The sequence below is a fragment of the Callorhinus ursinus genome, unplaced genomic scaffold (genome assembly GCF_003265705.2).
Source record: "Callorhinus ursinus isolate GAN/ISIS: 27379988/994484 unplaced genomic scaffold, GSC_fseal_2.0 scaffold31, whole genome shotgun sequence".
In the NCBI taxonomy this organism is placed as follows: Eukaryota; Metazoa; Chordata; class Mammalia; order Carnivora; family Otariidae; genus Callorhinus; species Callorhinus ursinus.
In genome coordinates, this window is record NW_027397093.1 from 1,631,391 (window position 1) to 1,646,632 (window position 15,242).

A 15,242-nucleotide genomic window follows, 5' to 3' on the forward strand; every position below is an offset into this window, starting at 1 on the left:
CCTCCATACTGTTTTCCAGAGGGGTTGCACCAGCTTGCATTCCCACCAAGAGTGTAGGAGGGTTCCCCTTTTCTCCGCATCCCCACCAACATCTGTCATTTCCTAACTTGTTAATTGTAGCCATTCTGACTAGTGTGAGGTGGTATCTCATTGAGATTTTGATTTTGATTTCCCTGATGCTAAGTGATGTTGAGCACTTTTTCATGTCTCTGTTGGCCATTTGGATGTCTTCTTTGGAAAAATGTCTGTTCATGTCTTCTGCCCATTTCTTGATTGGATTATTTGTTCTTTGGGTGTTGAGTTTGATAAGTTCTTTATAGATTTTGGATACTAGCCCTTTATCTGTTATGTCATTTGTAAATATTTTCTCCCATTCTCTCGGTTGTCTTTTGGTTTTGTGGACTATTTCTTTTGATGTGCAAAAGCTTTTTACCTTGATGAAATCCCAATAGTTCATTTTTGCCCTGGCTTCCCTTGCCTTTGGCGATGTTTCTAGGAAGAAGTTGCTGCGGCTGAGGTCGAAGAGGTTGCTGCCTGTGTTCTCCTTTAGGATTTTGATGGACTCCTGTCCCACGTTTAAGTCTTTCAACCATTTGGAGTCTATTTTTGTGTGTGGTGTAAGGAAATGGTCCAGTTTCATTCTTCTGCATGTGGCTGTCCAATATTCCCAACACCATTTGTTGAAGAGACTCTCTTTTTTCCATTGGACATTCTTTCCTGCTTTGTCAAAGATGAGTTGACCATAGAGTTGAGGGTCCATTTCTGGGCTCTCTATTCTGTTCCATTGATCTATGTGTCTGTTTTTGTGCCAGTACCATACTGTCTTGATGATGACAGCTTTGTAATAGAGCTGGAAGTCCGGAATTGTGATGCCGCCAGCTTTGCTTTTCTTTTTCAAGATTCCTCTGGCTATTCGGGGTCTCTTCTGGTTCCATACAAATTTTAGGATTATTTGTTCCATTTCTTTGAAAAAGTGGAAGGTATTTTGATGGGGATTGCACTGAATGTGTAGATTGCTCTAGGTAGCATTGACATCTTCACAATGTTGGTTCTTCCAATCCATGAGCATGGAACATTTTTCCATTTCTTTGTGTCTTCTTCAATTTCTTTCCTGAGTATTTTATACTTTTCTGAGTACAGATCCTTTGCCTCTTTGGTTAAATTTATTCCTAGGTATCTCATGGTTTTGGGTACAATTTTAAATGGAATCGACTCCTTGATTTGTCTCTCTTCTGTCTTGTTGTTGGTGTATAGGAATGCCACTGATTTCTGTGCATTGATTTTATAGCCTGCTCTTTTACTGAATTCCTGTATGAGTTCTAGCAGTTTTGGGGTGGAGTCTTTTGGGTTTTCCACATACAGTATCATATCATCTGCAAAGAGTGAGAGTTTGACTTCCTCTTTGCTGATTCGGATGCCTTTGTTTTCTTTTTGTTGTCTGATTGCTGTGGCTAGGACTTCTAATACTATGTTGAATAGCAGTGGTGAGAGTGGACATCCCTGCCGTGTTCCTGACCTTAGAGGAAAAGCTCTCAGCTTTTCCCCATTGAGAATGATATTTGCTGTAGGTTTTTCATAATGGTTTTTATGATATTAAGGTATGTACCCTCTATCCCTATACTCTGAAGAGTTTTGATCAAGAAAGGATGCTGTACTTTGTCAAATGCTTTTTCTGCATCTATTGAGAGGATCATATAATTCTTGTTCTATTGTATCACGTTGATTGATTTGCGGATGTTGAACCAACCTTGCAGAACAGGGATAAATCCCACTTGGTCGTGGTGAATAATCCTTTTAATGTACTGTTGGATCCTATTGGTTAGTATTTTGGTGAGAATTTTTGCATCCATGTTCATCAAGGATGTTGGTCTGTAATTCTCCTTTTTGATGGGGTCTTTGTCTGGTTTTGGGATCAAGGTAATGGTGGCCTCATAAAATGAGTTTGGAAGTTTTCCTTCCATTTCTATTTTTTGGAACAGTTTCAGGAGAATAGGTATTAATTCTTCTTTAAATGTCTGATGGAATTCCCCTGGGAAGCCATCTGGCCCTGGGCTTTTGTTTGTTGGGAGATTTTTGATGGCTGCTTCAATTTCCTTAGTGGTTATAGGTCTGTTCAGGTTTTCTATTTCTTCCTGGTTCAATTTTGGTAGTTGATACCTCTCTAGGAATGCACCCATTTCTTCCAAGTTCTCTAATTTGCTGGCATAGAGTTGCTCATAATATGTTCTTATAATTGTTTGTATTTCTTTGGTGTTGGTTGTGATCTCTCCTCTTTCATTCATGATTTTGTTGATTTGGGTCATTTCTCTTTTGTTTTTGAGAAGTCTGGCCAGGGGTTTATCAATCTTGTGAATTCTTTCAAAGAACCAGCTCTGTTGATCTGGTTCTACTGTTCTTTTGGTTTCTATTTCATTGTTTTGTTGATCTGTTCTACTGTTCTTTTGGTTTCTATTTCATTGATTTCTGCTCTGATCTTTATTATTTCTCTTCTCCTGCTGGGTTTAGGCTTTATTTGCTGTTCTTTCTCCAGCTCCTTTAGGTGTAGGGTTAGGTTGTGTATTTGAGATCTTTCTTGTTTCTTGAGAAAGGCTTGCAGTGCTATATACTTTCCTTTCAGGACTGCCTTTGCTGTATCCCAAAGATTTTGAACAGTTGTATTTTCATTTTCATTGGTTTCCATGAATTTTTTTAATTCTTCTTCAATTTCCTGGTTGACTCATTCATTCTTTAGTAGAATGCTCTTTAGCCTCCATGTATTTGAGTTCTTTCCGATTTTCCTCTTGTGGTTGAGTTCTAGTTTCAAAGCATTGTGGTCTGAAAATATGCAGGGAATGATCCCAGTCTTTTGGTATCAGTTTAGACCTGATTTGTGACCTAGGATGTGATCAATTCTGGAGAATGTTCCATGGGCACTAGAGAAGAATGTGTATTCCTTTGCTTTGGGATGGAATGTTCTGAATATGTCTCTGAAGTCCATTTGGTCCAGTGTGTCATTTAAAGTCTTTATTTCCTTGTTGTTCTTTTGCTTAGATGATCTGTCCATTTCAGTCAGGGGGGTGTTAAAGTCCCCCACTATTATTGTATTGTTGTCAATATGTTTCTTTGCTTTTGTTATTAATTGCCTTATATAATTGGCTGCTCCCATGTTCGGGGCATAGATATTTACAATTGTTAGATCTTCTTGTTGGATAGACCCTTTAAGTAGGATATAGTGTCCTTCTTCATCTCTTATTACAGTCTTTGGTTTAAAATCTAATTTGTCTGATATAAGGATTGCCACCCCAGCTTTCTTTTGGTGTCCATTAGCATGGTAAATGGTTTTCCACCCCCTCACTTTCAATCTGGGGGTGTCTTTGGGTCTAAAATGAGTCTCTTGCAGACAGCATATTGATGGGTCTTGTTTTTTAATCCAATCTGATAGCCTGTGTCTTTTGATTGGCGCATTTAGCCCACTTACATTCTGGGTAACTATTGAAAGGTATGAATTTAGTGCCATTGTACTGCCTGTAAGGTGACTGTTATTGTATATTGTCTGTATTCCTTTCTGATCTATGCTGCATTTAGGCTCTCTCTTTGCTTAGAGGACCCCTTTCAATATTTTTTGGAGGGCTGGTTTTGTGTTTGCAAATTCCTTTAGTTTTTGTTTGTCCTGGAAGCTTTTTATCTCTCCTTCAATTTTCAATGATAGCCTAGCTGGTATAGTATTCTTGGCTGCATATTTTTCTCATTTAGTGCTCTGAAGATATCATGCCAGTCCTTTCTGGCCTGCCATGTCTCTGTGGATAGGTCTGTTGCCAATCTAATGTTTCTACCATTGTAGGTTACATATCTCTTCTCCCGAGCTGCTTTCAGGATTTTCTCTTTGTCTCTGAGACTCGTAAGTTTTACTATTAGATGTTGGGATATTGACCTATTTTTATTGATTTTGAGAGGGGTTCTCTGTGCCTCCTGGATTTTGATGCCTGTTTCTTTCCCCACATTAGGGAAGTTCTCTGATATAATTTGCTCCAATATACCTTCTGCCCCTCTGTCTCTTTCTTCTTCTTCTGGGATCCCAATTATTCTAATGTTGTTTCGTCTTACCGTATCGCTTATCCCTCGAATTCTGCCCTCGTGATCCTGTAGTTGTTTCTCTCTCTTTTTCTCAGCCTCTTTATTTTCCGTCATTTGGTCTTCTATATCGCTGATTCTCTCTTCTGCCTCATTTATCCTAGCAGTTAGTGCCCCCATTTTTGATTGCACCTCATGAATAGCCTTTTTGATTTTGACTTGGTTAGATTTTAGTTCTTTTATTTCTCCAGAAAGGGTTTCTCTAATAACTTCCACGGTTTTTTCAAGCCCAGCTAGTATCTTTAAAGTCATGATTCTGAACTCTAGGTCCGACATCGTACTAATGTCCGTATTGAGTAGGTCCCTGGCTGATGGTACTATCTCTCGGTCTTTTTGCTGAGGTGATTTTTTTCGTCTTGTCATTTTGTCCAGAGGAGAATAGATGAATGAGAGAACAAAATGCTAAGAGGTTAACAATGTCCCCAGCAAATATACTCTATACAAATCAGAAAAGACCTTCCAGTAAGTGGTTACTTCTCCGTTCAGAGAGTTGTTGCTACTCTCTTCTTCGGTCTCCTGTTGAGTTCGTAGGTGTTCAGAATGGTTTGATCCCTATTCAGCTGAATTCCTACGACCAGACGAAATCCAGGTCTCCTACTCCTCTGCCATCTTGCTCCGCCCCCCCAGGCATATGTCTTAATCCTTAATATCCTTATTCACGACCCCTGTGAGAAAGGTCTAGTTTAAGTTCTGAGTTAAGAAAACTAAGGCCTCAGTCCGTGATTCTGAAACCTGCATGTGTATCACATTCCCCTGGAGGATTGTGAAAGATTGCTGAGTGCCACCCCAAAGTTTCTGGTTCAGTAGTTCTGGGGTGGGCCCCAGAATTCTGCATTTCTTCGAGGGTCCTGGGGGATGCTGATGCTGTGACTCTGAGGACCATACTTTGAGAACTACTGGTCTACCTCAAACAGCTAAGGTATTCACAGGCAGAATTCACACCCATCTCTGTATGATTCTCAGACCTGCATCATTTGAGCTGATTATGAAGTGCCCCATGGCATGTGTCCCAGTTGGACCAGCAGTGCCTTCTCAGATAATATCTTGTCTTGCTGAAACACCTTACCCCTTGATTCTCCATCCAGCTACCTCCACCCATTCTTCCTGCCTCCACTTAATGTTTCCTCTTCTACAAGGCTTTTCCTTAGCTCTGGCCAAAGCCAGTGGCTCATCCCTCATGCTTCCAGGATCCCCCAGGCAGAGCTCTATTTCAGTTTGCTCATGTAGTTTAGTTACTACTGGTTTACTTCTCTGACCATTCTCCCACCCCTCACTATAAACCCCACGAGGATACCCACCATTCATTCCTTGCTTTTGTGCCACTGTGCCTTACCAAGTGTCTATTCAGTAGCTGTCTATGGAACCACTAACTCGTTGAATGACTTTAGCCAGGGGCAGCATGCGTGATTGAGTGACTGAGGTTTATGGAGCTACCTGCTGTGATGGACAGAGCTGCATCTCTCTGTGGTGGGGTGCATGGACACTTTCTAGCAGTTGTTGCTGAAGAGATCAATTTGAGAAACATGCTAAGTTAAGTGTTCTGGTGCTGCCTTCTCCAAGCTAAGCATCCCTGACTTGTTCAGATGGGTGTCCTATCTGATGTGCACATCTGTCTTCCCCTGACTGCCAGTGTTGCCTTAGAGCCTGGCTGGCTGGCTGCTCCTTGTCTCCTTTATTCCTCCCCCTGTGTCCCTTCCAAAACTGTACACTCTGATGTGACAGTGAGGGCCCCAAGGAGATGATGGCTTTGGTGTACGAATTGTTGGGTCCTCCTGCCTAAACGTCCAGATCCTTTGATAGTGTTATCTACTCTGAAATATGGTGGCAGTACCTACTGTGTGCTGGGCATGTTAGTGAGCTTGGAAACTTTCCTTGAAAGAGGATGTGTGCATCTGAGATGGAAAAGATCCCTCTGCAATGACTCATGGCTTTGCAAGGTGATATATGAAGGCCATGGGGCTGAGCCATGAGTCTGGCACAGCGAACGGAGGTGGTGTTTGGGGGTGGGAACAATGAGGTCTACTGGGACAGAAACGGACATGAAGCCATAAACATTCGGGCTGCCTACTTGTCATCCAGAGATGATCCCTGAGCCTCTGGCCAGGGGCACAGTCATGAATTAATAGTAAGAGAAGAGAGGAAATCTCCATTTCAGATGTGGGGATGGAACAGTAGTGCTGAGCTCCTTGGCAGTTACACATTCATGCCATACTCATAGAAACTGCAGTAATTTAGAGCAGTTCAGTATTTAGACTCAACTGTGTAATTCATCCTGATGTTTCCCATTCATCAAAGCCTTGTGTTTGTTTGTATTACCATGAGAAAAATAAAAAACGTGGGAAAAAAGATCCCCCCTCCTTTCATTACAGGCAAATTACGACAGTTACAACCCTTGGGGCCCTTCAAGCAAAGGAACATCTTGCTTCAATTAGATATAAATAATGAACAATAATTAGAAAGATTTCTTCATCGAATTTGTTATTTTATGTTTCCTTTCTTCTGTAATGTATTGAAACAAATACTGAGCTGTTTCTGGGCCATGTAGCAGGGCCTAAAGGAACTCCATGGAGTGCGTCTCCAAAGCAGGAGGAAGCAGCCATCACTGGCTCCTCCATGTGCATGCTGGGAAGACTGGTGTCAGCCCTGGGTCCAGTGCCATGGATGCAAATCGGAGGCTGTCTTCTTGGCTCCAGCCCTCCAACTTCTTACATTCTACTGTGCAGAATAATTGCTACTAGTTACTGGCCACTGAGTTTGTGTCAGTGGCTCAGCTACATTGCCTCAGTTAGTCATAACGGTAGCCACTCCCCCACAGGCTCTGCTTCTCGCCCTGTTTTAAGAGATTTGGAAACTGAGGCACAGAGAGTTTTGCTAACCTGCCAGTCCTGCAGTGTCAGTGATGGGCGAACTGAGACAGAAGGCAGGTGGTTGGACTCCAGAGATGCTGCTTCCTCTTGCCCGGTATGCTGTGCTCTGAAGTCACAGTGATATGCTGCCATAGAAACTATGCAAGGTGTGGAGATGGCATGGGGAGGAAAGGGCTGGTGATGGCTTTGCATGGGGAAGGGAGGCCCCCGGATCTTCGGGGTGTTTGCAGAAGAACAGCAGGTGGATAAGTGAGATAAAGGGGTTCCAGGCAGAGGAAACACCATGGCTTGGTGCCATAGATGGGGACTGTGTGGGATTTCTCATTTCAGCCTTGGCTAGGGGGCTGAGCAGGAGCAGCAGCTGAATCCAGAAGATGGAGGGTTATGTAGATCAGGTTGAGAAGATTGGATCTCCTCCTGGAAAGGGTGACTCAGGGAGAGATGGGGATGGTGATCCTGGCTGGTACAAAGGAGAAACGGATTTCCAGAAGAGAAATAAAGAGTGATCAAGTTGGAGCCTGGAGAGAGAGAGCCTGGCTCACCACCGAGCATTTGGGGATTTTTGTTCTTTTTGCCATTTGATTTTGTATGTGACCTTCTCTCAGCACATTGAAACAGGTGATGCCCACTTAAGGCAAGTGAGAGCTTTGTGCCAAGTGGTGCTTCCTGGTCTGACTATTGCCCCCACCCCAAAGAAGCCTCTCCTTCTCCACCCTCAGCTCAGGCATCTGCCTGGGGATGTGCTCCTTCCCTCCAACATGCACGTGGCCTGACCTACCTGCTTCTCCTTCGTGTATAAGCCACCCCAGGCTCTCAGAAGTGCTTTGTTTTATCTTCACCATCTTTTAATAGTTGTCAGTGCCTAAAAATCAAGACACTTCATATAGAAAAACACAGATTTCTTTCTTTACTGGAAGACAGACTCAGGGGAGGTGCTCAAGATGCAACAATTGAGTGGAACTCTAGAAGAGCCACAAGCTTTGGAGGGGACCTGCCTCTTCATGGGCATGACCTGAGTGCGTGTTTCTGCCCACACCAGTTCTAAGTGGCAGGGACTAGTCATCATCATCAGTCGTGCCAACATGTGTTTCCTTCCGTGTTACCCTGATTCATATACTGTGGTTGTCTGTATGTGTCTATGGCTAAACCCTAAGTTCCCTGAGGGCAGGAATGCTGTCTTATTCATCGTTTTGTCCCTTGAGCTTGGCACAGGACCTGGTTTTAAGTGTTCAGTAACCTTATTGAATGAATCTATACTGAGGAAACAAACCTGGGATAGGATTAGGCCCTGGCAAGTCATGCTCTGGGCCAAGGAACTGGAGCTACTCGGAGTTTGGAGTGAAGAGTGTGGAGAGAGGACCACAGCTGGGCTTGGTCCTCAGGAGAACCTTGCGGCCCATTTACATCCCTGCAGTGGGCATCAGGTACCCATGCTTCATGCCTTTTTGCATTTTCAGGACATTCCAGGACCTCTCCAAACAAGTTGATATGTCTTATGGCACCGTCCGGGATTCTGCTGTGTATGAGTACTTCCGAGCCAAGGGCACCAACCCCCTGGAACAAGACAGCACGTTTGCTGAACTCTGGCGGGCCATCAGCAAGAACGGAGGGGCTGACAACTGTGTGTCCAGTCCTTCGGAAGGCATCAGGAAGGTAGGCGGGAGCTGGCTACCTGGCCATGTGTGTGCTGTGACTGGCTGTGGGCACTGTCATTTCCAAGGTGGGAGATACCTCCCCAGAGCCTCTCCTTTGAGTCACCTTGTCACCTGCAGGGTGATCCCTCTTTAGCCACTTGGATACAGATTTCTCACAGGCCTGCAAGTGTCCGTAGGAGATGCACACGTTCTTTAGATAAGATGCCCATTCTTGGCAACAGAAGCAGAGGGGCTGCTCATTAGGCATATTCTAAGTTTCGAAAGGGTCAGTGAAGAGCAGGCAGATTAAGCCCGAGTCATGGACCTCCCTCCTCCTGGGCTCATAGGATGGTGGTCCAGAGGGGCCTGCCCATCTCAGGTGAGAACACTCAGCCAAAGCAGAAGCAGAGGAGCAAGTGAGAGGAGCAAGGGACTGAGGGGACAAGGTTGAGGAGAGGGTAGGCATACTGCGGGCAGCCAGGGGTTCGGATGCGGAAGACCGCACTAAGGGGCGGCAGGCCCAGAGGAAGGGCTGGCCAGTTGACCTGGCATGTCTGTGGGACCGTGCTGCAGAAGGGAGATGCGCTTGGGGGATGGTGGTAAGGAGAGCAACCCCAGGACGGAGTCTACAGTGAGGGAACCTGAAGGAGCGCAGGGTGAGAGGAAGCTAGGGTCAGAGAGAAGGAGGATGCTGAAAAACCATTACATGCTTCAGAAGTGGATTAGACTTTGCTCCTTTATTTTATCGAATTGCCCACAATGACCTGAATTAATCACCACTATCCCCTTATACAGATGAGGATCAGAGACATAGGGTCACACTCCTAGTTAGGTTCTGACACTTGGGGTTCCGGGCTGTGTTTGGTGTTTATCCACCGTGCACGTGCAGAGCCCTTAAAGGAGGAGGAAGATGGGGGGACGGAGGCAGGTGTCATATAAGGAAGCTACTGGTGGTGATGTCCTGTCCGGTAACCCTTACCTGCGGTAGCTACTGTCCCTCAGGTCAGAGAAAGGTGTCAGGAAGATGTGCTCCCGTGGCCAGGACTGCAGTCTCTGAGCAGACGGGCAGTCCAGCCTACCTCGGCATCTCCTCCCTCCCCTTCTGTTCTCACAGAGCATTTAGCTCAGGGTGGCTTCTCCTTGTTGTTTAGCCACACTGAGCCACAGAAAGCGTCTGGGCTCTGAAGCCTGACACGTTTGTGTGTGAATTCCAGCTCCACGCTCACCAACCATGTAAATTTGAGCACACCCCTAGTCCCGCCTGAACCTCGCAGAGTTGAGAGAGGTCCTTTGGGGGTCTCCTTAGAAACCTAAAACACTCAGAAGTACACGTTATGGTCGATACCATAGCCAAGTGATAACAAAAATAACAGAATGCAATATAAATGTGTTACTCCCGTGCTGACAAGATTATTAAAATCTCTTGTTTTTAGTGAATTACAGAGGATGGCGCTCTAACCTCCAGCTGCTAGGTCTTCTTTCATCCCTGACAGTGAATCTTTGGGGCTGTAGGTGACCTCATTTGGAGATAATGAATACGAAGTTGACTTACAGCTTTTTATGAACGTAAGGCCTGGGCCAAATGGCCTTTGAGTTTCCGCTCTCTGCTTTTTTTCTCTCTCATAGAGAGCTGGTACTCCCATCCACATAGGATTCTTGTGAAGATTCATTGCAATGGTGCTACAAAAAGTACTTCCAGTAGAGGAAAAGATGGCTACTTTTGACTTTATTAAACTTCCATTTATTGTAAGACACTTTAAAGAAGAAGAAAAGACAAGTCACACACTATGCATCATAACCAAGATAGGATTAATATCAAGATTATAGGAAGAACTTTTATAAATCAATAAGAAAATTTTTAAAAATTTAACAGAAAAATGGGCAAAAGACTTGCACAGGCCTTTCACAGAAGAGGCAATGCATATGGCCAGGATATCACAGGAAGAGATACTCAAAATCATTAGTGATCTAGGATATGCAAATCAAGACCATAAAGGTATATCATTTTACACCAATTAGAGTGGCATAAAATGAGAGGTGGTGGAGAGGATGCGAGTAACAGGTGCTTAATTGCTGGTGGGAGTGTACCCAGTACAACCGCTTTGGAAATGAGTATGCTCTTATAAAACGGAACATTCATATACCCCACGACCCAGCGATGCCACTCCTATATATCTACCCCAAGGAAACTCCTGCATGAACTTCAGAAGTGAGAAAGGTCAGGGCAGTATTGCTTATAAAGTCAGAACCCTGGAAACACTCCAAATGAGCTTTAACAAGGTGAAAAGATATGACCTGCAATGAAATGAATGGCCTACAGCTCCATGTAATAGCACGGATGAATCTTAGCAGAAAACATTGAATCAGAAAAAGCATTAAAGGCAATTTCATATGGGTCAACTAGTAGAAAAAAACATACAACTTAATACCCATTTAAAATGTATGAAATGCATGCATGCACACATCCAAAGTAAGGATGAAATACAAAATTCACGATAGTGGTTAATATAGATGGGAGAGGCAGAGCAAGAAGGAGGAGAGAAGCAAACCATTGAGTGTAAGTCAAGGTCAGTGTTAACTTTAGATTCACTAGGTTAAAAATTTTTTTTTTCATTTCTCATTATAATAAATAACTAATGAGTTAATTAAAAGGAGGGCCATTCCTGGACAAAAGGATGGGTGACCTGAACCTAGGGTTGCGATTAATCCCAGTTTGTTCACCTACCTACTCTTCCAAATAAGTAAGTCCCGACCAAGCCAGGCAGAGTTTGGCTCCCACAGACGCCAGGCCCTTTTGTCCTTGCAAGCTCCCGTGTGCCTGCCTAGTCTTGCTCCTGGTGTACCATAAGAGAACAAGCATCACCACAGAGCCCTCTGGAGGGTGATAAATCTAGAGATGGGTCATCGGGGAAATAGCTCCTTGTCATCCTACTTATACCCCTCATCCATTGCTGGCACATTAGAAATCATTCACCCTCTGGTGACATTTAGGGTCTTAACTCATGATGAAAACAATGTAAAAAAGGTAAGTAGTGGAAAATGCAAAGAAAGGATTTCTTAGAAATGCCTATAGCTTCGTGGTGTGGAATCTAATCTTTTTTCGGTACATAGGATGTGTTGCTTTTATGACACCTTCATTTTTATTAACCCCAAACCAGCTTTGGGGTCACAGATCTCCCACTTGCATTTGGATCTCTAAGAAAAAAACTGACCACCAGCACTAGACAGATGTTAAGGGTTTTATAACTAGTGTCATAAAAGTGAGTTTATGGTATTGTCAGAAAATGGAGTGTGCTGCATTTTTTATTGGAAAGAGAGCTCAGATTTACTCTCGGATCCTCTGCCTGTCTGGGGGTGGGGGTCTCCTGCACCTAAATGCTTAAGCAGTGCAGGCAGCTGCACAAAGGTGAGGAGGGGGCACCCCCAAGGGACGTTGCCAGAAACTTCTTTAGCGAGGGGAGGATGACCTCACTTCTCATTTCCAGTTACTCTTTGGTGATTCAGGCTCCATTTCTGGAGAGTGCTTGGTAGTGGAGTGACATCTAATTGCTACTGAAGTCAAGGAGCTTGGTGTAGAGGGTAACCTCAGAGAGCTGCTATTATTTTTTCCTTGGGAGTATTGCAGCTTTTAATGACTTGAAACCAATTTAGGTGGGAAATTGCTTAGCAAGAGGTGATTACTTTTCCACAGTTATCAGAACCAGGGAAAGGGATTATGTCATGGTTGCCCCACCTCTGTGACCCATGCTTTCATGCTAGTGGCCCCTCAGACAAGGAGGGGCCAGCCCTTCTGGGCCCTGGTGAGAAGAACAGGAAAGAATTTATAAGGGGAAGGAAGTTTTATTTATTTATTAAGAGCCCACAGCATCTAGCTTTTACAACAGACCTGCCTGGCACCCAGTAAGTCTCACTAAATACTGGGTTGTCCCTGAATGAGTCATCTGTTGGCTGTCTGACTGAGCAGGGACACATAAATCTGAGATGTAGTTGGCGCCATCAGTTAGTGGGTTACCCTCCACGGATTCCTTGATGGGAGGGGTAAGGGAAGTAACTCCAGGGTCCCTTGCAGGCTTGTCTCTTCATAGCCTTCTCTTCTGAAAGAAACCCTGCCGGTCCTCAGAAAGAAGAAAGAGGCTGCCTTCCTTTCTTTCAGTCACCTGCTCCTGTCAGCCTTGAGGAAAGAGTAGACCAAGTATTGGCAAACTACGGTCCATGGGCTAAATCTGGCCCACTGCCTGTTTTTGTAAATAAAGTTTTATTGGGACACAGACACACACTTTCATTTACATACTCTCTATGGTATCTTTCCTACTACTTCAGCAGAGTTGAGTAGTTGTACCAGAGGCCATATCATCTCCAAAGCCTAAAATATATATTACATGGCTCTTAAAGAACAAGTTTGAGGACCCCTGTTCTAGAGCAACGGGTGGGCCAGGGATACTGCCCCTCGGTCTCTATCATCTAAAAGCATATACACCTATCCAGTTGCTCATTGTCTGGCTCTGTATCATCCAAGAGTGCATAAGCACATCAAGTAAGGAGCTCACCCTTTGGTTCTACATCATCTAACAGCCCATAGGCACATCCAGTAATATCACCTAGCTCGACCTGGGCCTCAGAGAAATGAAGTGGCTTGCTCAAGGTCACACAGACCTGAGTAAGTCGTGGCACAGTCCAAGCCAAGGCTCATTCCCACCTTGCCTCTTCCCACGGGGTAACACTCCCATTTCTGTACCTCACTGTGCCTCTGCCCCTTGCATACTCTTTACCTGTGCTTTTTTATTTCCCTTCCTCTTTTACACCAAAGTAACGAGACACATACCTGACCCCCATTTTTAAAAGCCTTACCTGTCCTTCCATGCCCTAGGAAAGGTTTCCTAAGTGTCTGATTTTATTTTTTGATTTCCAAACTACTGAAAATATCAATTTAAGAAATTTTGGGATGCAGAACTGGGCTAGCAAGTGGTTCAGATTTATATGATAATAACTTTGTCACATGAAATCAGACTCTAACGTTGTTGGTGGAATTTTTTTTCTTTAGTTTGATCAACGCTATCAAGTAATATCCAGTGTGACCCAATTTCGGTGCAGTGCCAGGGCTGACCTGGCCTGTCAATTTATTAAGCCTTTCTATAAGTCAGACCTAATATTTAATAACATTGTCAAATAGAATACAGTATTAATAGTTCAAATGTCAATCTTCCAGCTCATTGAGCTCTTTGAATAAATAGACAAGTAGCTTGTTTCAGACCCTGTGTCTAGAGATAGTATTTTTTCAGACGGAAGTAGCTTTTGAGTCCAGCAGTCCTAACAGAAGGTGTTTTTTTTCCACTCAGTAAATATCGCTGAGGTCATAAAGTGTGAATGCAAATGCAGGAAGAAAACAGGCCCACAAATCTTATTTATTTCCACACTGATCTAATGCTTGCCGTGGACCAGATTGGGTATCACCCATCAGCTCCTGCATTTTGTCCCTTCCCCTTGCTCTCAGCTCCTTGGCAAGGGCTGCTCCCGTGGCATACACTGTCTGCTGAATGTCAGGGACTGTACCATGTGGCAGAAAGGGATAGGGTCAGGGACCATACCAGGGTATGGAGAAGGTCCTTCTCGGGGTCCCCAGAAGGACTGTAGCCTTCCATGGGAGGACAAGGAACTTTGGTGCCCCATGGTGCTCTTCATTTGGAAGGAGCATGGTGAGAAGCATCCTGGTTTCACAGCCTACTGGAAGTTCGTCCTGAAGAGGGAGAAGAAGCTTTTATGGAATGGTACTCCTTTGTATTTGGGGAATGCTAGGTGCAATGATCAGGAAGATTTGGCCGAGTTGCTCAAAGGGACTTTTGATGGGGGTCTGGCCCCCTGGAAAAGGGATGAGTACAAGCTAGGCAGCCCTGTGCAGAGGAAAGGAACAACATACCCTTGGCAGCAGGCCTTATAGGCCTGCTCCAAGACACATATTTTGTTCTTTCTCTGCTTTCGAGTCAATGAAGACCAGGGATTCCATATGCCCCCCTCCTTCTGAGATACTCACATTGGATAACTATTCATCTCTCTATCTTTTCTACTTGCTCAAAAGCACCGTATCCATTTTTCAAGTTGGGTAGTCTCTTCTCTTTGTTTGTTCATTTTTTCACTTACTCATCCATTCAAGAAATGTAGTTTGAAGAACTTCTGCCTAAGAGTTTGGAGATGTGAATTTAAGTTCCACTTTTGACTTAATTTAATCTGTGGCTTGTCTTTGGTCAAGTGAGTTCACCTCTCTGAGCTATCTGCGAGACCGAGAAGGGCCTTCCCAGATTAGTTGTGAGCTTAGCAGTGCATTAGGCAGAAAGTGTCCAGTATAGTAGCATAAGGTCGACTTTCAGTAGATGTCAGCAAACTGCCTCAGCACCTACTGTTTGTTAGGAAAAGAAGATAACAAAAATATAAAGACAAATAGCACAGAATCCTTTTATGAAGTGTAATTGACATACAATGAAATGCACATGTATTAAGTGTTTGTTTCATGGGTTTAGACAATTGTATACAACTGTGTAATCAACACCCAAAACAAGCTATAGAAGCTGTTCATCATTTTGGAAAGTTTTCTAATGTCACTTTCTGGATACTTTCTGGTAGGGATATTCTCCCTACC

The 15,242-nt window shown here is 44.0% G+C and overlaps 1 protein-coding gene across 3 annotated transcripts in view; it reads left to right on the plus strand.

Annotated features, from left to right (window-relative positions):
• Positions 1-15,242, plus strand: part of GRID1 (glutamate ionotropic receptor delta type subunit 1) — a 735,632-nt gene that overhangs the window by 683,575 nt on the left and 36,815 nt on the right. For all 3 annotated transcript variants that reach the window (XM_025880732.2, XM_073878720.1, XM_073878721.1), the window contains one exon: positions 8,435-8,630. In XM_025880732.2, the coding sequence (XP_025736517.1) occupies positions 8,435-8,630 (196 nt within the window). The remainder of the gene's footprint in view (positions 1-8,434; positions 8,631-15,242) is intronic.